General features: G+C 53.1%; 9 protein-coding genes and 1 non-coding gene across 10 annotated transcripts; 5 read left to right on the top strand and 5 right to left on the bottom strand.

Moving 5' to 3' along the window:
• Nucleotides 1-1,597: 1,597 nt before the first annotated feature.
• POSPLADRAFT_1057385 (hypothetical protein) lies at nucleotides 1,598-2,527 on the bottom strand (the record flags this gene model as incomplete). Its single annotated transcript, XM_024480912.1, has 8 exons — nucleotides 1,598-1,727; nucleotides 1,787-1,945; nucleotides 1,999-2,079; nucleotides 2,148-2,157; nucleotides 2,219-2,237; nucleotides 2,289-2,302; nucleotides 2,363-2,393; nucleotides 2,459-2,527. The coding sequence occupies 8 exons, from the start codon at nucleotides 2,525-2,527 to the stop codon at nucleotides 1,598-1,600; spliced, it is 513 nt and encodes a 170-aa protein (XP_024338411.1).
• Nucleotides 2,528-4,732: 2,205 nt separating this feature from the next.
• POSPLADRAFT_1034192 (hypothetical protein) lies at nucleotides 4,733-6,442 on the top strand (the record flags this gene model as incomplete). The annotated part of the gene is made up of 12 exons (XM_024477006.1): nucleotides 4,733-4,781; nucleotides 4,832-4,877; nucleotides 5,105-5,121; nucleotides 5,185-5,205; nucleotides 5,258-5,310; nucleotides 5,357-5,447; nucleotides 5,511-5,573; nucleotides 5,613-5,779; nucleotides 5,827-5,857; nucleotides 5,917-5,930; nucleotides 6,169-6,206; nucleotides 6,262-6,442. 12 exons carry the CDS (start codon nucleotides 4,733-4,735, stop codon nucleotides 6,440-6,442), a joined length of 771 nt encoding a protein of 256 aa, XP_024338410.1.
• A 399-nt stretch (nucleotides 6,443-6,841) lies between these two features.
• On the bottom strand, nucleotides 6,842-9,083 carry POSPLADRAFT_1046916 (hypothetical protein; the record flags this gene model as incomplete). The annotated part of the gene is made up of 11 exons (XM_024479156.1): nucleotides 6,842-7,019; nucleotides 7,079-7,285; nucleotides 7,345-7,710; nucleotides 7,765-7,831; nucleotides 7,885-8,114; nucleotides 8,170-8,242; nucleotides 8,305-8,410; nucleotides 8,472-8,569; nucleotides 8,624-8,759; nucleotides 8,812-8,909; nucleotides 8,960-9,083. The coding sequence occupies 11 exons, from the start codon at nucleotides 9,081-9,083 to the stop codon at nucleotides 6,842-6,844; spliced, it is 1,683 nt and encodes a 560-aa protein (XP_024338409.1).
• Nucleotides 9,084-10,430: 1,347 nt separating this feature from the next.
• POSPLADRAFT_1046915 (hypothetical protein) lies at nucleotides 10,431-13,113 on the bottom strand (the record flags this gene model as incomplete). Its single annotated transcript, XM_024479155.1, has 9 exons — nucleotides 10,431-10,980; nucleotides 11,047-11,193; nucleotides 11,247-11,320; nucleotides 11,378-11,518; nucleotides 11,568-11,683; nucleotides 11,734-12,757; nucleotides 12,804-12,940; nucleotides 13,000-13,066; nucleotides 13,111-13,113. 9 exons carry the CDS (start codon nucleotides 13,111-13,113, stop codon nucleotides 10,431-10,433), a joined length of 2,259 nt encoding a protein of 752 aa, XP_024338408.1.
• Nucleotides 13,114-13,901: 788 nt separating this feature from the next.
• On the top strand, nucleotides 13,902-15,713 carry POSPLADRAFT_1057381 (hypothetical protein; the record flags this gene model as incomplete). Its single annotated transcript, XM_024480911.1, has 3 exons — nucleotides 13,902-14,729; nucleotides 14,781-15,365; nucleotides 15,420-15,713. 3 exons carry the CDS (start codon nucleotides 13,902-13,904, stop codon nucleotides 15,711-15,713), a joined length of 1,707 nt encoding a protein of 568 aa, XP_024338407.1.
• An 806-nt stretch (nucleotides 15,714-16,519) lies between these two features.
• POSPLADRAFT_1144307 (hypothetical protein) lies at nucleotides 16,520-17,016 on the top strand (the record flags this gene model as incomplete). Its single annotated transcript, XM_024485686.1, has 2 exons — nucleotides 16,520-16,594; nucleotides 16,660-17,016. 2 exons carry the CDS (start codon nucleotides 16,520-16,522, stop codon nucleotides 17,014-17,016), a joined length of 432 nt encoding a protein of 143 aa, XP_024338406.1.
• A 635-nt stretch (nucleotides 17,017-17,651) lies between these two features.
• Nucleotides 17,652-18,566, bottom strand: POSPLADRAFT_1144607 (hypothetical protein; the record flags this gene model as incomplete). Its single annotated transcript, XM_024485714.1, has 1 exon — nucleotides 17,652-18,566. The coding sequence occupies one exon, from the start codon at nucleotides 18,564-18,566 to the stop codon at nucleotides 17,652-17,654; it is 915 nt and encodes a 304-aa protein (XP_024338405.1).
• Nucleotides 18,567-20,282: 1,716 nt separating this feature from the next.
• Nucleotides 20,283-20,364, top strand: POSPLADRAFT_t88. The gene has a single exon. It is a non-coding gene; the product is annotated as a tRNA-Ala (tRNA).
• A 187-nt stretch (nucleotides 20,365-20,551) lies between these two features.
• Nucleotides 20,552-21,688, bottom strand: POSPLADRAFT_1145079 (hypothetical protein; the record flags this gene model as incomplete). The annotated part of the gene is made up of 4 exons (XM_024485763.1): nucleotides 20,552-21,001; nucleotides 21,034-21,194; nucleotides 21,262-21,394; nucleotides 21,482-21,688. The coding sequence occupies 4 exons, from the start codon at nucleotides 21,686-21,688 to the stop codon at nucleotides 20,552-20,554; spliced, it is 951 nt and encodes a 316-aa protein (XP_024338404.1).
• A 357-nt stretch (nucleotides 21,689-22,045) lies between these two features.
• POSPLADRAFT_1046910 (hypothetical protein) lies at nucleotides 22,046-25,428 on the top strand (the record flags this gene model as incomplete). The annotated part of the gene is made up of 10 exons (XM_024479154.1): nucleotides 22,046-22,154; nucleotides 22,315-22,676; nucleotides 22,730-23,027; nucleotides 23,077-23,279; nucleotides 23,329-23,833; nucleotides 23,881-24,222; nucleotides 24,279-24,565; nucleotides 24,619-24,787; nucleotides 24,840-25,063; nucleotides 25,102-25,428. The coding sequence occupies 10 exons, from the start codon at nucleotides 22,046-22,048 to the stop codon at nucleotides 25,426-25,428; spliced, it is 2,826 nt and encodes a 941-aa protein (XP_024338403.1).
• Nucleotides 25,429-25,563: the final 135 nt, after the last annotated feature.

Below are 25,563 nucleotides of genomic sequence, written 5' to 3'. Positions count from 1 at the left end.
GCCGGAGCTCCGTCACTCCGACAGAGCCGCCGAAACCACAGACTGTAGCTCAAGTAAACGCCCTCGTCTTAGAGCTCCTTCGGGACCTTGTCAAGCAGTCAGAGGCCGACAGCTACACCACCTCACTGGTCTCTGGCTGCTCAGAAGCGTGTCGCTCATACGGAATCCCCTTCTCCTCACTCCTCCAGGAGCCCTCGCTAGAGGGCCATAGCCCGCTCTACTGGGCGATCATCCGGCGGGACTCGCATGCCACCCCGTCTAGCGCCGACGTCGTCACCTCCCTCTTCTCCCCCATCTCATCCCTGAGCGATGCGACGATATCCGAGATCCGCCTCGCCTGCCTGCACAACTCGGACCAGCTTCTCTACCAGCAGCTCCGGCGCTGGTCCGCGTTCAACCCCGTCTCGGGCATGGAGGAGATGCTCATGGGCGGGTCGGTCCCGCACGACGAGATCGTGGTGGAGAACGCGCCGGACGACGAGCGTGCGTTCATGGTGCGCTTCCGCGTGCCGATGTTCCAGAAGCGCCTCCGCATCTCAAAACACATCGCGCTGGAGTTCATCGCCCGAGGTGCACTTCCCCGCCGCTTTTCCACCCGTATGTTCCGCATGGACTGACTGACCCGCTGCAGGCCGCCTGTGGTCCGTCAGGCTCCTCATCGCGTCGGCGGAGAACACGACCTTGCGCCCGAAGGCGAAGCTCGGGACGTGCGTCGTCACGCTGTCGCTGCTCGAGCATAGCCCGCCCACGCTGCTCGACTCGCGCTTCGTGATCCAGGAAGTGCACCGTTCGGCCTCCCGCACGTCCTCCCGAGACGCCGCAGGCCCGTCGCGCGCGAAGAAAGGCCAGAACGCACCGCCCAACTCGGTGCGCCTGAAGACAGGCTCGACCAAGCTGACACCGGAGAACAAAAAGAACTTCCTGTCGGCATCTTTCAAGGACCGCGTGATTGCCGAAAACCTGCAGAATCAGTAAGAGTCTCTGTAGTGATTCGTGCCGGAATGCAGCACTTACCGGGCAATCTTGGGATACAGTGAGAGCTCCTTTGTCGATGCCGACGGTACGCTCGAAGCCAGATTGGAGGCGCGCCTCGGTAAACCCGAGGCAGATTGTGTCATTTGCTGAATCTATTCCGGGGACATGTATTCTGCATGAGTATGATTATTTCGGTCGTTTCTATCTCTGTTCTGACCTATGCGTGACTCAAATGCTGACGTTGGTACGCTCGTAGTGGATAAAGTCCTTGTGGTTTTAGATATTTGATCCTAGGATGTACGAATAGACTCGGACGATATGTACAGTAGACATGAGAATAGTGTAAATACTGGCCGACAAACTATAAACCTGGAGAGGCACAAGTGGCATGGAGATCGACACGAGGTATGGGTCGAGGATGGCAAACAAATCGCCGCTCTGGTCCCGCAGATGACCCACGAAGCACCTTGGCAAAAAAACCAGGCGGAAATAACTGCACGAGTCGATAGCGCCGTTACCCTATCCCGCCATGTCGTCCTGAAACCCCTCCCCTGCGTCGGCACAATATTAACATTTGCGATGGATGACTGACACGCGCCGTCCTGGAAGCGCACACGGGATCTTAGAATGGTCGACGGGCGGCGGGCGGCCCCTTCCCGTCCTCGATGAGGCGCGTCAGCGGGGACGGCGAGGCGGGTACGCCCGTTGACATCGACGGCGCGGAGAACGCCGCTGCGCTGGTGTGCCTGCGTCTGGGAACTTCGTATGAGCGAGCGGGCGTACACGTTAGAGATAAGTGCAGGGCACTGACGGCCTGAGGTCGGCCATCTCGATGTCATTATCCTCTGGGCAGCGAGGTCCCGCGGTCCGCGCGGACGGAGATGTGGGAGACGAGGACGAGGGCGACTCTGCGTTGCGGCTGCGGCGGTATTCGATGGTTGCCATAGCGAGGTGCGCTGCGGCCGTGATGCTGCGCGCCGTTAGTGTCGGGTGCGCTAGACAGAGGCTGAGACGACAACGCACAGCTGCTTGATGCGGTGTGCGAGTGAGCAAACATCGCTTTGGACGATGTACTCTGTATAGACGCGGCAGGCACAGAGTACGCTGCACACAGGAGATCGATGTGAGAGATGTTGGCAGGAACAAGTAACCGAGAGATTCACGCGACGTACGTCAAAACATCTGGAGATGATGGTCGTTGGTTAGCACGACGACCGCATACCGGAGCTTGTAGGGCACCCACATGCCGTGAAGCAGACAGTCTAGTCTGAGAGGGTTAGTTAGCGGTTCACATGAGGTGATATTGAACAGACCATGACCATATATCCTGCGGGAGGGGCATCACGCTATAATGAGCTTATGGTACCTAACATGACAGTGCACATACCATCCGCGCTAGGAGCTACCATGCCCACAATCTAGACGCGTAATTTATCTGAATCAGGGCTCGGTAGGTTCCGTAGAGGTGAGGCCCGGGACAGACCATGGACGCTAATGTCATGAAGAACATAACGACGAAGTAGAGCAATAGCCTTGCGGGGGCGTTCACCATGGCGGAGCGTACCGAGCTTGAGGCAGGAGTCGAGAGACGTGTGAAATAAAAGGGAAAGGCGGTAGCTGTAAGTAAGAAAGCAGAGTAGACGGTGACTACGCTCAATAGAGGTTAGTGAGGCCATTTTGGGGCCATGACAACGTGTACACCGGGACATACGATAGATGGAGAACAGCAGCTGAAAGGTGGTGGCCTTCCAGACACTATTTAACATTGTCAAAGCTTGGCGGGTAGTCAGCTAATGCTACCCCGGGTATATGGGCAGCCTCACCAGCGACTACCAACCCCCACAGTCCGGCCTGTGCGATTAGGAGCACTGTCGTGATACGTGAGTGGTTCCGTATGAGAATCCTGCAGTTTCGTGAGTCAGCCCAAACTCGAGCATACCGGGCGAAAATAACGCACACACTGATTGACAATAGTTGGTATGCACATCCAAGGGCTACAGTATATGTGATCTACACATACGTGCGCTTAATGAGGCGCATGTTGATAAATTGACGCGCTCACCTCGCTCATATAATAAAGTGACTAACAGCGTGTCATTAATCTAAGAAGTTGCATTCATACGCAGGAGAGCGCACCTTATAGATATTATAGCGAAGGCATGTTAGATACAGCATCTTGGACATGATTGAGACGTAAGAGAGATATCTGCAGGCCAGGTACAAGACGAAGATGCCCGTGCGGCATCCTTGCTTAGATTTCCAGACGCCGAGCTCAAAGTAAAGGGTGCACAGTAGCTCCCATCTTAGTGGCCATGTTAGTCTGAGGATCGAGGAGTGATGGAGACCGCAACCTACGTGCTCAGTCCGGATAGTAGCTGAACAACAAGAAGTGCTGTCTCTGAGCCGGACGGTCAGGAATTTCTTGCCATTGCACACGTATGAAATACTCACCGAGCGGTTTATCTACGTCTCGCGATGAAATCCTGTGCAATGACGACGACATTCGCTACCCCTGATGATAAGTCCTCAAAGAGGGGAGTCGCAGACTTCAGCAACCATGCACGTTGCGATTCCGGGACAGCACGACGCAAGCAGGAAGGAAATGATGGTCTTGGAGCACAATCGGAAGGCTACAGAATGGTCTTAATTTTGTATTGGTCAGCGTCCGATGTTGTTTCTGAATCGGCAGTGTCGGGTCGACGCTTAGTACATGAAGGTGTGGGAAAAATGGAGAGTGCCGCGTACACGTCACCCCGACACCTGGCATAGCATGAGGGGTGGAGAGGAGGAACCAATGGAGATCCCCACCTGCGGAAGGCAAGCAGCATGGACACGCGGGTAGCTTGGCGAGGACTGGGAGGTGCTCAATCCACCACAACGCTGCCGGTGATAGCCGCTAGAAGTTAATCAGGGATCTTGCCGATCCCGATCTCAGAAGCCTCGTGAGAGTTTCGCACCGGCTGTTCCTGTTTCAGCGATTTTAAGGCTGTGGCCGCCGTAAATGGCTGCAACATAATCCAGGTCGCTTCAAGCCCAACACACCTTCGTTCGAGGCTCGTCCTTGGGATTCTGCAACTTGTCCTGGCTTTTTCTAGGATCTGTCGTTGGCGTCAAGTTCCTTTTTTCGAATGTATACCACAAGTGCTGATAGCTCACCTTGAATGCCACGAGCTAAATTTGACTAGTGGTACGTATTATCTCCATTTGATATCAGGGTTTCAGACAAGGTTCAGACACACAGAAATCGCTCACCAAAATCGACCCTCATTTGGCCGTGTTTAGCCTGAGATGAACTTGCACAACAAGCAGGTAGCCATCGAACTGCTGACTCGTAGGCGTAAACCTCAACTCGTAAGGATTTGTATTTCGGCTTACGTCTGCGGCGCCACGTTCGTCGGGGCATACTCAGAATCTCTTCTTGAGGATGCTTGCCCGAAGCGCCAATCATCAAGCTATGCATTCGCCTAAGTATCGGATCAGAAACTCTAGTAACTTACGTTCTTGCAAGGTAAGTCGTAACATAAGCGGCGGCCCCGAGAATGTTCGCTGCTGTCTAGGCGACTTTATTGGTTATAGATAGAGTTCTTCTGCCTCCCGTACATCGCGATCTCACAGTCCGTCGGCATCGTCGTATGAGGCATAGTTCAACTGACTAACAAAGTTCAGCGCTCAACTCAATTATAACTTGTAAGCCTTTTGTGGACAGGACCGTGCCTTTTTGATCCCCAGCCTTTTCTTCCTTCACCATCTGACTGCCATGATCTCGTGGGTCGTCGCCGTGACCGATATGAAGGAGCTTCAAAACTGTGAGCACCTCCGTCGTGCCTTGCACTACACCACCATATCTTTTTTCTAGCCAGATTCGCTTCAGTATTCGCTCTACTGTTGACTGGAGTGAACTCGTAAGTCATCTGCAATGGCTCTAGCCATCGTTGCTTATGCCCGTGCCGTATCCTGGATGATGCGTGGCGTGCAATTAGTTGGGAGTTCATACAGACGTTGAGATTCAGCATCTCTATATTACGTAGAAGAAAGGGCTGCTCTTGGGGCTTCGCATCCTTCCACGCATGTTGTCAATACGTCGCGGTCATACCGTTCATATTGACGATGCTTTGTCTCTATCACCAAGGCCTGGCGCGGCGTCCGGTAGGTCTCCTGACAATATGCAGCGTTACTGACCTTGAGTTGTATTTGGTGCTGCGGAAATAGGTTGTCAGGATGTTATTTCAGGTAGGCGAACGGCTTCCATCGCAACAGCAGGGCTTCTGATGCATTGCCTTAGACGAGCTGCGCTGTGTCGCATGGCGCCGGCTTTTCCGTCATACTCATCCGTGTGTGCGTACTCGATTACATATTTTTCAACGCGGATAACCCATATTAGGCACACGTCAGCCTCCAAGTGAGCAAGAACCTCTACACGGGCCAGTTGTTGTCAATACTGCACGTCACCTTATGGGCAGCCATCATCAAAGGTTTGTGGCCGCTAGTCGGGACACGCATTCTGTTGTGAAAACGTTGCTCCTGGCCGCCTTTAGGTATATCCGGAATAAGTCAAGACTCGCAAGCCTTTGACATGGCATCCATCGTTTGTGCGCACTGTGCGCCCCTTTCCCTTACACTCTACTAACAATATATAGCGATGATGCTGGCCAGCGTGATGCTAGTGGCGTACGTTGCTAGCGTCATCGCTCAACGTAAGGAGGACGACGAAATAGAAGAGGAGTACTCTAACAGTCTGCAAAAACTTCTCAACCAACGCGCGCATGTCCTGCTCGCCGTCTGGATATCCTCCATCCTGGCAAACGTATGGCGCCCCACAGTCCCTCATCTATTGGCTTAACACACTGCCAGATGCCCCCTTTTGTCGCAAGTCAACCTCGCCGTACGTGTTGTATGAGTCAAACAACTGTGTGGGGCCTGATTCCTTTCTACATCTCGCAGATGTATTGATATTCGTGAGTCTCAGTTCTCTACCATGTACCAGTGATATGAATCGTTGGCCGAATCGCAGTGCACAGGGTATTCTGCATGTAAGCCCTGTCCTGCACACCTCCAAATTTCGTCCGCTCACAAATGCACATTAGATAGCATCACGTAAGATTTTGGTCTTAGGAAAGGTTTGCAACATGTGAAGGTTCTCTCAGCGTGGCGTGTGCATGCTACTACTATAGGCATATGATCAACCATTACCAGGCCTGCCCGGTCATCCAACACTGGGTGCAGTACAGCATGTGAGTCCACGACCTATTTGTCCGCTAAACCCGACGCTTAGACCATGAATGTCAGTATACATCGATGCGTTGCGAACGGGACGCACCTGCGAGCGCTCCAGGCGATGGGCGAGAGTCGAGATTCAATCGCCAGATCGTGTTGTCGTGTCAGGGAGTCCTTGCGGGCGAAAGCTCCATTTGGCCGAGAAAGCGCTCCTGATGTAGAAGTCATTGCCCTCGAACCCATTCAACTGTGAGTACTTCTGCTGTGAGTACTTCTGCTGTGAGTATAGTGAAATCCCTGTTAATTCAACGACGCGCATTGCTAGTCCTCTACATGATCCCCGCTCGCTGTCCTCAGCAGAGCTCACGAGGATCAGTGTGAAGGTGTCGGGCTCGTCCTCGGCCGCGTCAAGTGTCGCGGCCTTTTAATTCGACGCGAGAAGCGCCAGGCCAAACTGTATCCAGATCTCCGTGCCTTCAGCACTGGCCTCCTCGCAGTCTCCATCGCAAGCATTGACCTGATGGCTACGCACGCGAATTTATCCACAATATTTTGCATGCTGTAATCTTGTTATACTAACCTAATCCTCGCCTAATCCTCGCTCTCCCAATGCTGCGCGGGGTGATGTCATTGACAAGTTACAACTCGTAAACTAACAGCCGGCATCGCTGGCAAGTGACACTCTGAGTGGCGCTTGTACGCCATTCTCCCCTTCAAGCGTGGGCACCATGATTACCGCATTGTCCCTGCGAAGACGTTTGATGTCGTCCGTGAGCGCGAATTCGAAGTTGGAAATCAATTGGACGATGAACGCTTGCAGCTCGTATAGACTGAGGTATATGGTTTGGTCAGTAGTATCCAACAGTTATGATTTCAGCAAGGCGCGTACGCGAATCGCCAACCGATGCAAGCCCGGACGCCTCCCGAGAACGTCAAGCTGGAGGACGTGGTGAGTATCATGAATATAACATCCGAAACATGGACAACCGCGTACATGTTCCCAAATACCCCTACAGTGGGACCACGTTTGCCCGAACGGTGCAAGAATCGTTCAGGGTTGAACGTATGTGCATCCTCGCCCCAGATGCCCTTGTCCCTGCGAGAATGGCACACGGTCAGTCACGTCCATGTCATCGCAGGAGTGTAATTTGTCACCTGTTGTAGCCGGCCACGGACAGCACTAGGCGGATACCCGCGGGGATCGCGACTTCGGTAACGACTTCGCCGGACCGCAACGTCAGAGGTTTGGAAAGCGGCAACACGTCATCCTTCCCTGCTTGTCTGTAGGTATGTGGGACGACGGGATGGAAGCGAAGCACCTCGCGCACGACAGCCTGCAAGAACGGCATGGATTCCATGTCTTGCACACTGAGGCTGACGTCTCCGCGCTCCCGCACGGTCCGTTTAGCAGCTCTAATTTCAGCACGCAAGCGACTCTGGTAGTGCGGGTACCGAGCAAGCTCCACGAGGGCAAAACTGAGAGTGTTAGTCGTCGTTTCTTGCCCTGCCATCATGATGGTCCTAGCAAGCCGTTCAACACTCATACCATACCCCGTGAAAGTACTAAAGGCTTACCGCATTTGTGCTATCATTTCATCATGAGTGAGACGTGATAGATCGTTCTCGGACGCATTCGCCTTCACTGAACGAGGACATGAGTAACCCTCCTCAAGTACTTGGCTGCAGGGTGCATACCAAGCATGCTCATGACATCACGACTGCCTTTCCCGAGCATCAGAGCTTGCGACTTAGATTGAAGTAAGCCTTCCGCCACCGAATGTGCGACGTCCCGGTTAAAGCGGGCCTTCTGAAGGCCTTTCCCAGGAAGATGATCATACAAAAATTCGGCCAGACGCATTGGCAGATAATGTGCGATGCTTGTGAATAATATCTTTGACTTCGACGGTCTCGCAAATATGTCCGCGCTGCGCAGTATAAGTTATTGTCTGTACATGAAAATGATTGGTTCGTCTGACGTACACAAGGTTCAGATAAGCCTTTGCGAGTTCATTGTCAGAGTTATCAAGACATCCTAGTTTGTAGTCGAACGCAGCTGCATGGCAGTACCAATCTCAGTGATCCTGTCGTCAAGGACAGTAGATTACGTTCACACACCCTCTCCAATCGCGTCCAGCGTTGCAGGCGAGATGTGCTGAATGACATTTAGAATAGCACTATGTTCAGGTGCGGTCTCCAGTATCTCCTTCCACCGTATGGCGACCTAATGGAAGCAGTGCAAAACGGTCAAGACCAATCTGCCCGCAGCCTGGATCTTCACACACCTGTTCTGCATGGTGCTCAAAGATTGGGAGAAGGGCTCGCGATTCGGGTCCCCCAAATGCGGGAAACATGACCTTCCGCTGTCTTTTGTGGGTATCACCTGTGTACCGGCATATAGAGTGAGCATGAACTGATTGACGTCATTGAAGCTTACCGTCAGCCCACGTCAGTCCATGGTCACCTACAAGACGGGAAACGGCTCGTCGCTCAGGTTGCTTGGGAAAGTTGTATCCTGAAGTTTGATATATGTATTGAAGCGCCTTGGGATCACTGATCCACAACATATCTTCCTGGAGAAGACCCATCAATGTGCGGATGTATACTGGGGCAAATACAACGTACGCCGAACGGTGCCTTGATCCGAGCAATACCACCATACACAGTCTGCCATTCGAAATCTGCCACTGCAGCCTGACCTTGATGCAGTTCACTCAAGTTGCCTATCCGACGTTTAGTAGTTGCACGTCCACTCATGTAAGATACAGCGCACCCATTAAGAAGGACTCAGGTTGTGGTCCCGGAATATTGGAAACTGAGGGTTTCCTGAGTCTCCGTATCATCGCATAGATACAAGCAAGGGTCAAGAGCAGTATACCACTAGACAAGGCATCCATTATGTGCGCGTTATGTTGGTGGAGATGGTGAGCAATGGGAAGCGAATACACTGGTCATTTATATCGACTGTACGTGAGGTCGTGATCATCTACTTTGAGCACCACCTGAGTCATTTGACCAGCTTTTCGGTTCAAACCTTTCTAGACAGCGACGGTTGATTTGCTAGCATGCTTTGATGACCTCCGCCCGTATTCAGAGATAAATCAGCGCTTCTGCCAGCTTTGTGGGCGGGTATCATCACGTACTCCACAGGGCGGAGTGTACGGTCTACATGGTTGTCTTCAAGAGTACAACTTACCACGCCCAACCATGCAGATTAATCCACAGCACGATAAAACAAACCAATCAGATTGCGCGCATTCGAGGAGAACTCTTACATTATATATAATATTCATGAGCGCCCTGAGAAATACAACATCCGACTTGCAGAGTTTCGAATTCTCATGTCACTGACGTTACGATGCATGATATGAATACTATACCAAATAGGGAGAAGAAGCCACCCACGGAGATTCGAAGAAGTCTTGCTGATATCTGTCAGTTGCCAGTATTTGATAGGCTCGTATTAATCGCTACTATGCACCGCGCGTAGCCAATACTTGGGCCGAGAGTAGGACACCAAAGGAAACCGGGTAAGGTAGCGCTCGTGGAAGTGATGCGGTGCTGTAGCACTCCTTGGTATTGTTTACTCTCCTTGAAGTTAGGTTACGAGACTAAGCAGTGGAAGTGTGTTGAGTGATTAGCTTCAAGATCATACATAAGCCGATTTACTGCAGGAGCATCATACATAAGCTGATTTATTGCAGGCACCCAAGTTATGGGGCCTGTATCTGTGCATGAGCTATGACATCTAGACTTGGCTTGTTAGACCGAGCATTTTGATTCGGTCCGTGCGCACAGCTGGCGGAGCCTCATATACAGCATATGGTTACACGAGAAGTTGTTTCTGAGTAGTGATTGGTCAACACGCATCTATCGTTTCGCAGTTAGCCGTAATGCGTACCTGGTCAAAACTTGGGCAATGCTTCATCACTTGAAGCCAATGATGCAAGAAGCTGCAGAACAAATTCGCGGTGATGATGCTCAGCGAATTCCCAATGTACGTCTCACTTCGGGAATGAGGTGTAGCATTGTGGAAGCTAGGGAGATCATCACCTTTTGACATTTCACAGCGAAGGTATCTGCTGCAGCAGGCGAGGCACATAGCCAGCTTCGAAACCAGCTGCATATACATGTCGCATACGAGCGACAGACGGCGTGAGCAATACTGATACATATTAATTATGATGTTCTCCGCGTGTGCAGTAATGTCCCAAAATAATGATACAGACCGTTGAATACATAGATCAAGCAATCGATGTGGGCAGGGCATCAGGCGCTTTCGCACTCTTCTTCTTGTTGGTAGTCCCGGGCGGCCTGCCCCTCCTTTGCGGCTCCGCAGGGGGCACGGGGCTGGGAACAATGAAGTCCTGAGCAGCTTCTCCCTCCGAAGGTCCCGCCATCAGGCCCATAGGCGCCGCAGCGCCCTTAGCTTTCGACTTCTTCTTCGTCGTGACCGCTGATGGAGCCCCCTTCATAATCTGGCCAAGCGGCCCCATCTTCGTATGAGCGGGGCTAGGAGGATCGTCAGGCAAAATATGAGGCGGAGTATCTGGGTCGGCGGCCGCAGACGAGAAGGCTTGCGGATGCATCAGCGGTGGTGCGAACTCTGGAGAAACACTCGAGAGAGGCGGAGCTGGTGGTGGGATAGGAAGAACAGGAGGTGCAGACAAGGAAATAAGCCGATGCTGGTAGTATGGCTGGAGTAGGCCGATTTGATGTTCCACTGCTTTGTAATTCAGCGGCAAGAAGGGAGGTGGTGGAGGAAAGGGCGGTGGGGGCTCTGAGGGCTTGGATCTAGAACACGATATGCAGATGCGATGAGTTCATAAGCTAATAAGCAAAAGAGCTATGGAGACGCACGCAGAAGGTCCTTCTGCAAGACCCTGCTTTCCCTTGCCCTTGAGTAACTTCTTCGGTATTGTGAGACTCGACAGGCCGAATTCTGCAGCAATACCAAGCTCCCGGAGACCAAGGAAATCCTCGCCAAACGAGTCAGCAAAGTTGCCCCTGTAGGACGGTGGTTAGCCGGGAGGGGTAGCAGCGTCTTGTTTAGTCCGTACATGACAAATTGTCCATCTTCCTCGTCCTCCCCGTTCTGGAAGAGCACATCATCATCCCACGCCTCTTCAGTCGTCTATTCCAGCCGAATGAGCCGACATGCCAACTTGGTAGGGGCAAGATTGGAACTCACCGCCTCGCGATATGCCGTGTCGAGCTTCTTCTCAAGCTCGGATAGACGTCCACCGTATCTAAGGATTTCATCTTTGATATAGCGTTCGAGCTCGTAGATTCGCGTCGTGCCGCTCTCAAACAGGGTGTGAAGAATGATTTCCTGAGCACGACTATAAGTATGCAGAATATTGTCACATGGTGTGACGCACCTCAGGTGTCATCTTCTTGGAATACTTATCGCACAAAAACCGGATCGTCCTACCGACATTGAGAAGATACTCCGATGTGACTCCAGCTAGAACGTCCAGCGCGACCTTAGACGCTCCTAAACGTAGGTTGAGCTACGCTCAAGCAGTCTCACAAATTGTGACGCACCCTGAAATCCGGCATGCTCAAGGATCTTGCTGCCCGTCCAATGGAGACAGTCATCAGCGCTTTCCTCGCCAATCTCAATTCCCGAGCCCATGGGACGCCATGGCCGCTCGTCGATGACATCTTCTACCTCCTCCGGAGCAAGATCGGGCGGGGGTAGCACAGATCCTCCAGCTTCTTCATTAGCCTGATTCAGAGAAGCAAATTTAGCATGTGTGGTGCGGACCCGCCGCAAGGTGCGAATGTTGTTGTTCATATGATACAGAAGGGTATTGCTAGATGGCTTCGTCTTCCGCTTCTTCTTGCGTCGTACAGTTGCTTCTCGCGGGGGGTCTGTGATACTGAAAGGCGGTGATAAGTTTGAGATCGGTTCGGATGACGCGTGTGTGATGATGGGCAGGCCATTCCCAAACAACTCTTCTGACTGTACAGCATCCCACCAAAGTTCTACCGTATCTTTGTCTTCAGGTGAATGTGTCCGTGCTCGTTTGCGAGGTCTCCCATCAACAAATCCGTTGAGCTTGCGCTTGGAGCCGACCTCACCGTCGATTGTGCTTAGGCTTACTTCACCCGCTCGCGGATCACTGCCGTCACTATCGTCGGTGGACGTAATGGCGTATTCGCTTAGCCTGTCTGCTAAGGTCGTCATTTGGCGGTTGAATTCTTGCGTTGCATGCCACGGGGGCATTTGACCGGTCAGCTCGCGGTCCAGCTGCATGAAAGCCGCCATACCGTCGGCCGTCCGAACAACGGCAGGGCGCTCCTCGAACGGTATGTCACCACGGGCCTTCTTGCTTCCCGCGGCTATTGGAATGGCCTTTCCAGGGCTCGGTGACTTCACGGCCACAGGTGAATGAAACCGTTTGTGCCCGTTCAACGCTACGCCATTGGGTCTCAGACGCGTCCCACCCGAAGCGATGTCGGCCGGTATGACAGGATCGGCGCGTTCCTTCCAATCCGTTATATTCTTGAGTAGCCGTTCGGCCTTTACCTTAAGCCGCTTTGCGCACATGCGTAGAGGGTGGTTCTGTGATCCCGCGTTAGCATTGCAGGCTGGAAAGATGATTATTCACCTTCACCTCCGTGGCATTATAGGTGAAACAATTTGACCATATCAGATCCAAATCGTCTTTGAATTCCTTCTTGGACTTGTATTGCTTCTGCTTGACCTTCTTGAGCATGGTCTGCAAGTCCATGGGATTGGTTATGACTGCAAGCGTATTCGCGCATTCAGTGACGCGTCCGCTGGAGGTGCAGCAGTCTACTGACCATCATAGTAGTCTGGGACTTCAGCCTTAGAGACTGGCTTGAGGAATGCCTCTGCGTCGCGGTTGTCCTACGTAACATTAGATGAGACTTGAATCGTGCCCGAGAACATACCATGGTGACCGTCCGAAGATCCACCAAGAGGCCCTCGAGAGAGTCGTAAAACGCGTCTGCGAGCTTCGTAACATCGTGAGACTGCCGCTAGACTATAGTCAGGAATATATAACATCATTGAGCCGTTACGATCCACTCACGCGGCTATCCTTAACGGCGCTTAATAGTAACTTGAGATCGGTGCTCGGTTGGAACAGCCTATTGCGACTTTCTGTTAGGGTTCTGAGGAGGTTCTAATGTACAACACGGGTCAGAGTAAAAACGGAGGATGGATGGCTGCTAGAAAGCAGTGAACTCACGTTCATCCTCACCAAACACGCATTCTGCGGGAAAGTGGCGGTAACAAGACAAGGGACTTATAACTCCGCTCGTAATAGTCGCAAAATGCCGATCGGCCACAATGATACCTTCGCGACCTAGGGCGTGCTACAGATTGCTTACAGTGCTCTGTGATTCAGTATGTGGAACTGATGTAATCCTGGTGAGAGTACAAAGCATCGAGGAAGGTTGTATAGTGCTTTGTCTGAACAATCACGAATTTCTGTGCCGCCACAGTCGCCACGTTTGATTACGTAAACCGTGTCGCGGAGGGGGTCAGCCCGTGCGTCGCGTTCACCGATGTTGACCCCGTTCCAGCTTCGTCCAGCGTACCTTCTTTCTGTCCAACGGCTTTCTGGTCACACCAATGCTAGGTTTCAACTGATTTCGACTTATGTTTTGCTGTGTATCTACCCTCATTCGTCAATTCCTATCCGACAGCCGACAGAATCAACTTTACGCCGCCAACGACCATGTCTGGTCTCAAGAACTCGCCCTTCGGGAAGCGACTACGAGCTTCCCGTCAAGACGGCGAGGGCGACCCCAGTCGACGACATAGGCCACGCGTCAATCAAATATTTGGCCTCGCACCGGCGTCCACACCCTCTCTTGACTCGCGCCCCACAACCAGCGAAAGTGGCGGGTCTGAATCACCCGCCGACGCGCGTACTACGCGCGACTATGGCGATCGCTTCGTGCCCTCGCGCGATGCGGGCGACATACGCACAGCGTATCACCTGATGGACGGTGGCGCACCTTCCACACCCTCAAAGAACCGCATCATACCTACTGAATCGGACGCGCTCAAGGAGGAGGCGAACTCGATCTTCACGTCGATACTGCACACCGAAGTAGCGTCGTCTCCCGGTCGCTCAGCTTCGCCGACGCGACCGACCGCGGGGCCATCTACCACGCCTTTACCGTCTACGCCGACGCGACGACGACTCTTTGCCTACAACTCTCCTTCGCGATCCAACCCTGCGACGCCTACGCGACGATTGGACGCTCCAACAGATGAGGCGTACTCAATGAGCCCGGTTCGAGCGGAAAGTAGGCAGCTACTGGAGAGTCCCCGCCGGCAGATCCGCAATGTCTGCAAGACGCCCTATCGAGTACTTGACGCGCCGGAGCTCGCTGATGACTTCTATCTCAACCTCGTAGACTGGGCGAGTACGAACGTGCTGGGAGTGGGGCTCGGATCGTGCGTGTATCTTTGGACCGCACATACAGCACAAGTATCAAAGCTGTGCGATCTCTCAGATTCGAACGACACGATCAGCTCAGTGTCATGGGTTCAGAAGGTATGTGCAGAATAATCCCGGGGCTACTATCAGGCTGACGCCATGACTAAGGGCACTACGCTGGCCGTGGGGACACTTTCCGGTCGACTACGAATATACGATGCCAACACGCTGCAGTTACAACGGACGTATCAACAAGCACACACACAGCGAATAGGCGCTCTCTCGTGGAACGCACATATTCTGAGCTCGGGATCGCGAGATCGGATGATACACCACCGAGACGTGCGGGAAGCGGGAACAAAACCATTCAAACGGGTGCAAGGCCATCGACAAGAGGTTTGCGGCCTACGTTGGAGTGGCGATGGCGGAGCTCAAGCGGCAACGCTGGCAAGTGGCGGTAATGACAACAAGGTCTGCATCTGGGACCTGAGAGGTTCGAAACGGCCTCAGCCAAGTGCGGCTGCACGAGCCACCACGGCAACGGCAAGCGCAACGGCCAGCAGCTCAGGCGAAGATGGCGGCGAAGTGCCGCTGTGGAAGTTCCACGAGCATACGGCGGCTGTCAAGGCGCTTGCGTGGGACCCCCATGTGGCGGGCGTACTGGCATCAGGAGGAGGGACAGCGGACAAGCACATTAGGTTCTGGAATACGTTCAACGGGAATATGCTGAACGAGCTAGACACTGGGAGTCAGGTGAGTCGTGATATTATGCCCTACCGGTATCAACCATATCTGACAACGCTATAGGTTTGCAACCTCGCTTGGTCTCTTACATCGCATGAGCTAGTGTCAACACACGGATTCTCTTCCACGACCGCACAACACCAGATATGCATCTGGAAGTACCCGTCACTCGACATGGTCGCCTCTCTCACCGGCCACACATATCGTGTCCTATACCTTGCCATGAGCCCTGATGGCGAGACGATTGTCACCGGAGCCGGCGATGAGACCCTCAGGTTCTGGAACGCGTTCCCCAAGAGGGAGAACCATGAAGCCAAACGCGAGAGCCGTCTGGACTACGGACGGCTCATTCGGTGATCCTTGCCCTCCTATCTTTATTGATTGCATATCCTGTTTTTCATTGTTCGCCTGCGTCATTTCGATCTTCGTCTTTTGCACGCTGCCACATTGTTCGGACCTGCTATAGTACGCTTGGTCTAGTGCAGTCTTTTGCTTCCTCTCCCCCCTCTATTTCGCTCTCGATGAGACGCCTATATCCTACGCTCCCATCTAACTACCCCGGACTATTTTCATACCATCATCGCATCCCACATACGCCTATCCATCCACCCCTGTCCCCATTCCCAACCACACAAAAACAGCACAACAGATTTCCTCGTCTCCTTTGTCCATGTACCGGGATTGTCGTTCGCCATTTTCCAAGATGCCAATTCGCTTTGCTATGAATCTCTCCTTCGATGTTCCCCAATGTTGTTAGGTCTTAGATCCTTTCTTGTAGGGCTATTGTCATCATTGCTGCATGCCATTTCATCTAGGTTTGTTTGATACATATGTAACAATCGATATCCATGCTCTACGTCCTTTCCCTGTGTGAAACAAGAACTCGGTATACTCGTGGTTCAGCTTCAACATTATTTGGCATGCGATAACGTCGCAGGTTTGGAGTAAGCAGTCTTGCTATGTATTACACAAGTCGTCGATCCTAGTCACTTGCCAAAAACAGACTTGAAACGGACCTCGATCTCTGCTTTGCTTCCTCCTCTTTTCTGCATGCTCTGTCTACAAAGGACTTCTCCATAGCACGCCACAACATTTCCTGAGAAATATCCTCATTTTGACTGGCAGTACTAGCATCAATTCGCATTTCCATGCATCGACCCGGCATGGCACATCCCCCGCGACGCGAAATATACATGAGTATCCCTGCGGCCAATGCTGACAAGGAAGAGAGCTTTGAAGTCAGTACATCTATTTCATCGCTGACAATGTTTTCTGCTTACTGAGCTTCATGATTCCTCTGCAGGAAACACGGGTCCTGGACTACCTACATGCCTACCGGACGACTGGCAAGCCACCTGGACCATGTCCCCAGACACCAACGAACGCTGCCGAACGCACTGCTCTAGGCCTACCGCCCCTCTTTGAGCCGCACTCCGAGCTGTTCACATACCCGACGGACCAGGATACCATGGCCAGCAGTCGTCAGCTAATCACCACGGTTCCCCTTCCTGTTCCTGGGGCAATGTCAGATGCGCACGCTTTCCGGGCTACCCGGGGAGACCCATCCATCGGCGATGGTAACACTTTCTACCAGAGCATCACAGTGCAGCCCGAATTCAAGGGGTTCTCTTTCGAGGTGCGTCGCGAGCAGCTGCCTTAAGTGCTCATACGCACAGGAGATGCGATGGATCCATTACAGGAACTCCGCGCTGCCGCCTACCGCGCCGGACGCAAATTTGTGCAATCGCCAGCGCCACCACGTGAGTTACCCCCGTCCGCTGTATTATGTCTCTAATCTTGCAGCAGAAGCCGCGAGTCCTGTATCTCCGCAAGCATCCTATGCTCCACAGATCAATGGCGCGGGTGCTCAGGAGAAGTTCCAGAGCATTTCCTGCTTGCCACCCTATAGCAAGCATAGCTTCGAGGTAGGTGTCGCGATCGGGGAAACATCGAAACGTAGCTCATGTTCTTTCTAGGAGCTTCGCCTCGCTTTTGTGCGCTCTGGGGTCCCACTCTCATCAGCAGATATCATACAGCGGAATGCCTCGCTCAGGCTTGCATAATCCATTACCCGCAACCATTGATACCCAAACCTCCCGGGTGAGATGTGCTATTCTCGCTGAACCAAGACATCTGTATTCTCTTGCTCATCCGCTGTGTATTCATAATGTCATGTATTGAATATATAGTGATCCTTGCTTAATCCATATGATACATTGTGCTTGTTTGTGCGCGATATGATACAGTGCTGATGTTCTGCACGCCAGGTGCAAGAACGGTGTCCATATCACCGATTCACCGACGGACTTTCGACAACCATGACCACATCCGCGCGACGCGCTCGATCTTCCCGACTTCGTCCTCCGAGACCTCCCACTTCCATATGCTCAAAATGTCGGCTTGGTCGTCGATGAAGCGCAGGGTGGCGTCGGCACCCTTATTCGACACGAATGACAGGTAGCACCCGACAATGGACATCGCGTCCGTGGGCCGGCGCGGCGGGGTGGAAACCAGTATGCGCACGTTGGCGCATGGCGCACTCGACATCAGGGGCCGCGGCGCGGTAGCGCTGACGTAGGGCAGCGCCTGTGCGAGAAAGTCGCGCGCGGCGCGGAGCTGAGCGTCGGTGAGCCCGAGCCCCGCCCGCTCCGCGTCGGCGGGATGCGCCGCCGGCAGGACGAGCCGCAGACGGTGCACGCGGCCCTCGTACGCCTGCTCGATCGCGCCACTGTCGTAGCCAGGCGGCGGATAGCAGATGTCGATGACGTGAGTGTAGCGCTCCTCCTGCCTCTTGGCCGCGTCTGCGGCTGCGTCGGCGAGCTTGAACGCGAGGAAAAGCCCGGGGACGACCTCCTGCAGGTGGCGCTCCCCCTTGGGCGGCTGCTCCGAGTCGGGTTTGGGCTCCGTCGTGCTCGGGCTGTCATCGTCGACGACGACGATGCGCTTGATCTGGCCCTTGCGTCTGCGCGGCAGGTTGTTGCGGTGTGGCTGGACGTGGCCCTTGGGCGACCATGGCGCTGCGCGGCCCTGCTGAGCGCAAGTCGTGTGGATCTTCAGGCTGAGGTTGAATCCACAGCGTTCGCGCAGCGGCCGACGGACCGCAGCCTGCACTGGCGGAGGGAAGTGGGCGATGGGGCTCGTCGGATAGCAGGCGAGCGTCGGCGATTGTGCCGGAGTGATGGGAGCGGGCACGACGTCGGTGGTGGCCATCACAGCGGTATGTGCGATGAAATGAATGACTGAATGATCTGGGTGGTACGCGTTTAGTTGCAGTGTGCAGATACAGCTGGCAAGTCACGGACTTGCACGAAGATAGGTGTTGGTGGTGCTTGGCACTGCGCAGAAGCTTTATTATATACGAGAAGAACACGAGGAGTGGCTTGGAGAAAGCTGTGTACACGAGGTGAACCGACCGTCGGGGGCTGTTATGGAAGAAGGGGTGGTGATAGGAGGAAGCCTCGCGTGTCGGTGAGTTGTTTGGTCCCTGCCTCGCCATTCTTATCCCTGCCTGCGACTTCGGGAGCGGATAGCACTGTGTGTGGTTATCCGAAGTCGAGCTTCTTACCGCCGGTCTAGGAAGTTGAGCGCCCTCATGTTCAGATTTCCGAGATCTAAACGTTCGTCTGATCCATCGGGTGGAATCGAAATTTCACGATTAGCCACACTCAATGGAGGCTGGCAGCCGATTGTGAATCCCCGCCAGCGATCACTGCCGTCTTCAGATGTTCTTGCATGTTGTTCAAACAGACTGATGGCATTTATTGTACTTAGTTCTGGTTGCGAGCGAAGCGAGCATATCTCGGCTAAAGGGGCTGAGGCCGGGGTTTCAGTTGGAACAAACAAGTACAAAGGATACATGCAAGCGCTTGAGGTGTTTTTACGTTGAAAGGACAGAAAGTCACCCAAACATCCCTCAAATTCCGTTGTAAAGACTTTAAAGCACGCGTAAGCATGCATAAAATGATTATATGCAAAAATAATGGCATAAAAGTGAAACTGTGTTGCGAAATAAGCATAACTACGCGAAAAGCGATTAGACGCCCATTCACTGGTGTGGCCCGCTACCATACAACTTCGTCAAATGTTCTGAAACCTGAGTCCTTTCTCTTGGGAATTTCACTGACACTGCATGCAGTAATCAATTTTCTTGCACAAAATATTGATTGAAAATTAAATTAAAAGTGAATAGGACCTATTGAATCTTATTGATGTAGAAATCTAATGGAAATCGAAGAGAATTCAAAGAAAAATTGAAAGAGACAATAGAAAATGGATTACATAATCGATTTTCCTTCGATTTCACTTCCATATTAGGCGCCAGAATACTGATTAGGTAAATCAACTTTTCTTTTGGTTTTAATTTAATTTCTTGTACTAGAAAATTGATTACTGCGTGCAGTGTGATTTAGACATAGCTAGACATCTTATCAATACATTTTTAACGGTAATGTGACGTAGGATTCAGCGCTTCGCGAGCCACTTCCCGTGCAGCGGGTGCATATTACTATGGTTTACCAGTGGATGGCCCCCCCCTCTTGATGGCCAGGTAACACTTCGTCACATTAATGTGACAATGCCGATTCAGAGGTCCGCTCGGCTCACAGGGCCGGGGCTTGAACTTTGCTCAGTGGCGTGTGGCACCACAGTGATCGACAGGTCAATCTTGTAACTCCGCTCATCGTGCTCTCGGGCGTGACATCGCCATCAAACCCCTCGAAAGAAGGACTCCTCAACGACTCATCCGTTCGCTCTGATTCCACTTGGAGGTGGAAGCAGGCATATGAAAATGTAGGTGTCCACATAACTTCGAGGGCAGGGGAGTGCCCAGTTGTTTCGCATCACAAACCTGGCCATCGAGAGGGGGGGGGCCATCCACTGGTAAACCATAGTAGCTGTGCTGGAATCTTTCATCCTGCTGCCTTATAAGGGCATGTGGTGTAGTTGGTTATCACGCTCGCTTAGCAAGTGCAAGTGCGAGAGGGGTCCAGTTCGATCCCGGACATGTCCATCATCGTGTTGAATTCCTCCTTTGTGAGCCGTCGTTTGCTTTTTTCGTTTCGCAATCAATAATCAGCCTTCTCTATGCCTCACATGAAACCCTTCGCACAACATGATTGGGCCAAAATGATGATGCCTACATCTTTGAAGTACAAGACGGGGACATTCATGCCGCGCAGCCTACAAAACCCCTCTAGTTAAGCAATATCCGAGCCGCTACCGTTGCCGTCGAGGCCATTCCCTTCGATTCTCTCCCCGTCGCTATTGTCGTCGTCATCTCCAAAGAACTCATCCCTCTGGACACCTATTTCTACATCCATCTTGTCCTGCTTGCCGCCTTGGTGTCCCGCTGCGGGATATCTATCAGAAATGTGTTTCGGCAACCGAACCCCATCCTTATTAGCGGATCTTATCTCCAATTCCGGCTCTGCACTCATTTCGCTAGCAGCCATCTGTTCGCGAACCCACGCGCGCACCTCTTCACGCTGCGCATCGGTTTCATTCTCCGATCCAGAAGGGCGCGAGTAGGAGTGGGGATATGGGTCCGAGTGTTCCTGCGACTGTGAACGGAGCTCCGGTGGGAAGAGTGAGATGTACTTCTTGAGCTTGGGATAGTGCTTGCGATCAGAGTATGGTGTCAGAAATGCCTAGGCGGCTGTCTTCGAAGCATAGGACGCACTATGATATAGTTAAGATCGACTCTGAGCTCCTCCAGTTTCTTTTCGAGTTGTTTGCGCTCTTTCTTCCCTAGCTTTGCGGCCTCCTTGCCCTTGTCAGATGCCTCGGACTGGGAAAGCTGACGCTTGACCTGCTGTATACGTCGCGTGATCTTTTGACGTTCTAGCATAGATATGAGAAGAGTTGGTTAGCGACTGAGGGATCGTTCAAACATCAGCACTATGCTTACCGAAGAACTTCACTCCATGGTATCGCGCTGACATGGCACGCTCTTTACGAACACGCTCAGCCTGCGCGAGGTCCGCCTCTAGAGATTTGAGCCTGCGTTCTGTCTTCGTGCGGACATCTGCGGCCAGTTTATCCTGGTGAGTGGGTGCTGGTCAGAATTTGAATGGGTACACGAAATACCGTTCGCTAGTAGATATGGCATCGAAGAATTTTGAACGTACCTTTGCAAGCAGCCTCCTAGTCTGTCTCAGTTGAGCCTTGATTTTCTGCACTCCAGGCAGTGCGAGTGGGGAGGAAGCATCGTCTTTCTGCTGATGTCCGTGTTTGCGTTTTGATTTAGCGTCACCGTGCGCAGAGGATTTTAGTTGCACAGACGAGGAAGTGGAAGCTGTAGACTGAGAAGTAACCCCCTTACGAGTGGGCGGCATTTTGAGTCACCTCACAACAAACAATGCTGAAGTAATTCTGGGACTGGGATTGTGGTGTCGGTCAAACTGCGAGCGTTGTGCCTCCGTCAATAATTGTGAGAAACCTTCCATCTAATCTTATCAGCTTTCGGTCTCGTGCCGAGCTGCAGATCATCATCCTGGTTTAGACATTAGATAAGATAATCCTACAGCGTACGTGGCGCATACCACACCCGAGCGCGCGAACAGCAAGGTTGTCCTGCGAGCTTGCAAGTTTCCAGTCAGTGTTGGTGCCGCTCGGTCTCCTCCTGCCAAACTATCTAGCAGGATTACACCTGTACGACCTACAGTAGCGGAATTTTCTGCTGCAAGGCATTCATGAGATTGAAGTGCAAGCATGGAGCTAGAAAGGCAAGCTTCATTGCCTTCGGCCTCATCGCCTTAGCCGCGGTATCATGCACGGCAAGAGAGACCGACGCCATTGTGAGTGCTTGAATAACGCTCTTCTAATCATCTTTACGAGCTGCTTAGGATGATGTGTCGTCTGGTGGACAGCCGCAGGAAGAATTCCAAGTGATTGATCCAGCTACTGAAGGCAAGCATCCTCGGGCTGCCAACTGAACATGAATCTGAGTCTCACATTACAGCTTCCAGAGCGTACAAACAGGCTCTCTTCACTCTAGCCACTCTCACAGCACTTCCACCGTCGCAGTCGGAGGAGCCATCACCATACCATGCACACAATGGGAATAGCTTTCAACTGTCGTCATTCTTACCCAGCATGCAGGGACAGGGCCCCTTTGCGAGTGCTATGCGTATAGCGGTCAAGCTGCTACATCAGTCATGGCTTCCACCGTCTCTCACGGGCTACATCAAGGACGAGCTGTCAGGCGCGAAGAAGAAAGACCACGAACTGCAAGGCAAGGCTGTCAAAGTCATCGACTTGCTGCAGCATGCAGCGGAACTAGGCAATGCAGACGCGTTGTATACTCTGGGTCAGGTTTCTCTGGTGCGTGATCCCTGTTGCAGTTTCCTACCGTGCGCAACTAAGCCGGATTCAAGTTTCCCCCGAATTCCTACTTCCCCTCAGATCCTGCATTGGGCTACAGTTCATTCTCAACACACGCACGATTTACTGGCAACGCGTCGTCACAAGCCGTCCTTGCCTTCTTCCACGCAACTGGGTACCATGGCGTGGTTCCAATCGATCAAGCGAAAGCCCAGCTATATCTCACATTCGCCGCGCATGGCGGACATAAGGGTGCCCAAATGGCGCTTGGGTACCGATACTGGTCGGGAATAGGCGTTGCGGAAGGCTGCATGGATGCACTGACTTGGTACGAGGAGGCTGCAGAACAAGGTGTGTGACTTGAGATCTTGTGCAAGGCGTGTTCTCGAACCCCCTCTAGCGATGGCGAAGTTCTTGTCCGGTCCGCCTGGCGGGAGGACACTGCCCTTGGCTTCGCCTCGGCTATCTGATCTTGTAGGCGGCGTCTACGGTCCTGGTGCAAGTGTAGCGTCGACAGGTCTGAGCGCGGGTCGGCCAGTGATCAAGACAGCGAGCGCGAGAGCGGCAGGAGAGACCTGGGAAGATCTTCTCGAATATTACTTGGTGTGTGCTCCGCTGCTAGGGCATAGCGCCACTGCTGAACTATACGTAGTTCAATGCTGACCGTGGGGAGCTCGACTTCGCGTACCGACTGGGAAAGATATTCTATCAGGGTAGTGTCTATGGCCTGCCCGGGGGCATCGCATCGGGCGGCGACGGCGCAAGTGCAGTTCCGCGCGACTACGCGCGGGCGCGGCACTACTTCCTGCACATTGCTCGCCAAGTCTGGCCGCGCGACCCGCCGAACTCAGCACAAGTACAGGCGTCCACGAGGGACGAAACCACGCAGGCAGGCTACGCAGCGCTTGCTGCAGGTTACCTCGGACGCATGTACTTGCGTGGAGAGGGCGTGAAACAGGACGCGGCGCTGGCGAAGATGTGGTTCGAGCGCGGGGCGGAGTTCGGCGAGAAGGAGTGCCACAACGGTCTGGGCATCATCTGGCGGGACGGCCTAGTCGAGGGGCGCAAGGACATGAAGAAGGCGCACAACCATTTCAGTGCGGCTGCGACACAGGACTTGGCCGAGGCGCAGGTGAACCTGGGTAAATACCACTACAGTAAGTCTGCTAGGATTGCGACTCGAGACATGTCTGAGGTTTTGCAGGTCGGGGTGAATACAAGTCTGCTGCCGTGCACTTCGAAGCCGCAGTCAGACAAGGCTCGCCCTTTGAGGCTTACTACTACTTGGCAGAAATCCAGAGCAGACAGGCCAGGAATCCGATGGCTGTCCCAAGCATCGCGGGCAGCTCATGTGCGATTGCCGTGTCGTTCTACAAGGTTGTCTCGGAACGAGGCGTGTGGGGTGATGACTTACTCAATGATGCCGAGCTTGCGTGGAACATGGGCACTGAGAGAGCCAGCGAAATGGCCATGTTGAGGTGGTGGATTGCTGCCGAGCGCGGATTCGAGGTCGCGCAGAATAACCTGGCGTATGTACTCGATCAAGGTGTGTCTCTGCTACCCGTCACCTGGGTTCTCCTTTCTAAGGCAAATCGATCTCAGACAAGAGCATCCTGCGCTTCACAAGATTCGCGCCCATCTCCCCTTCGAACGACACAGCACGCCTCGCGCTGACTCAGTGGACCCGTTCTGCGGCACAACGTAATGTGGACGCCCTCGTCAAAGTAGGCGACTACTACTACCACGGGCTGGGTGTCCCGGATGAACCAGAGGAGGTGCGCTGGGAAAAGGCGGCGGGCTACTATCAATCTGCGGCAGACACGCAATTGAGTGCTTTGGCAATGTGGAACCTTGGGTGGATGTATGAAAATGGGATTGGCGTCCCTCAGGTAGCTCTTCATCTTCTCAAATGTCGTGCATTCTGACGCCGATGCTCAAGCAGGATTTCCACCTTGCAAAGCGTCATTACGACTCGGCCTATGAGACAAATAGCGAGGCGTACCTCCCGGTGGCGCTATCTTTGCTCAGGTTGCATGCGCGGAGTATCTGGCACACTCTCATGGGCGGATCGAACGGGCTGAGTCTATTTGGTAATGATATTGACGAGAGTGGTGCGTGTGGTAGCCATTCCGAAGTAATACCGGGACTCATTCGCATTTGCAGATCTGTTGTACCATGCCTCATCCGAGGGACATGAGATCGAAGGCAGCAGCCCTGATCACGAAGAGCGGCCAACTGCCGGTGAGCGAGTAGAAGAGATCCACGAATATGACGAAGGCCCGTGGTACCTCGGCAAAGCGAAAGACGAATTTAACAGGCGGAGAAGAGGACAAGGTACAGGTCGGACAGGTCGCGACGAAGATGACCCCGTTCAGGCGAGTCTTGTCGTGTGTTGTGATGATCGTTCGTGACCTGATTGTTACAGTGGGCGAGAGAAAGGAGGCAAGCCGAAAACGACCGTGACAATGACCTAGGTCCTGAAGACTACTTCGATGCCGTGACTCGTGGTATCAACCGTGAGGATGAGAATGGAGACGACTTTAGCGAGACCATGCTCTTGGTCGCGCTGTGCCTCTTGGTCTCCGTGCTGATCTATGTCCGTGGGCGATGGATGGAAAGGCTACGTCGCGAAGAACAACAGCAACCACCACCACAGCAAAATCAGCAGCCAGTCGCCGGGCAGCCGCCTGCAAATGCCGCGCCAGGTGTTCCTGGCATGGACGACTGGGAAAGGGCATTGCTCAACCGTTGACATATTCGTATACACACGGACTCATACTTCGCACTGCATTTGTACCCTTGTACATGGAGATTACCATATGTGATAGATCTTGTTCCTTTCTATCTGGTCATAAGACAAGACACAATTGGAATGGCTCGATCTACA

Source organism: Postia placenta (assembly GCF_002117355.1).
Source record: "Postia placenta MAD-698-R-SB12 unplaced genomic scaffold POSPLAscaffold_8, whole genome shotgun sequence".
NCBI classification, from domain to species: Eukaryota; Fungi; Basidiomycota; class Agaricomycetes; order Polyporales; family Adustoporiaceae; genus Rhodonia; species Rhodonia placenta.
This window is presented reverse-complemented; position numbering and strand designations above follow the sequence as displayed.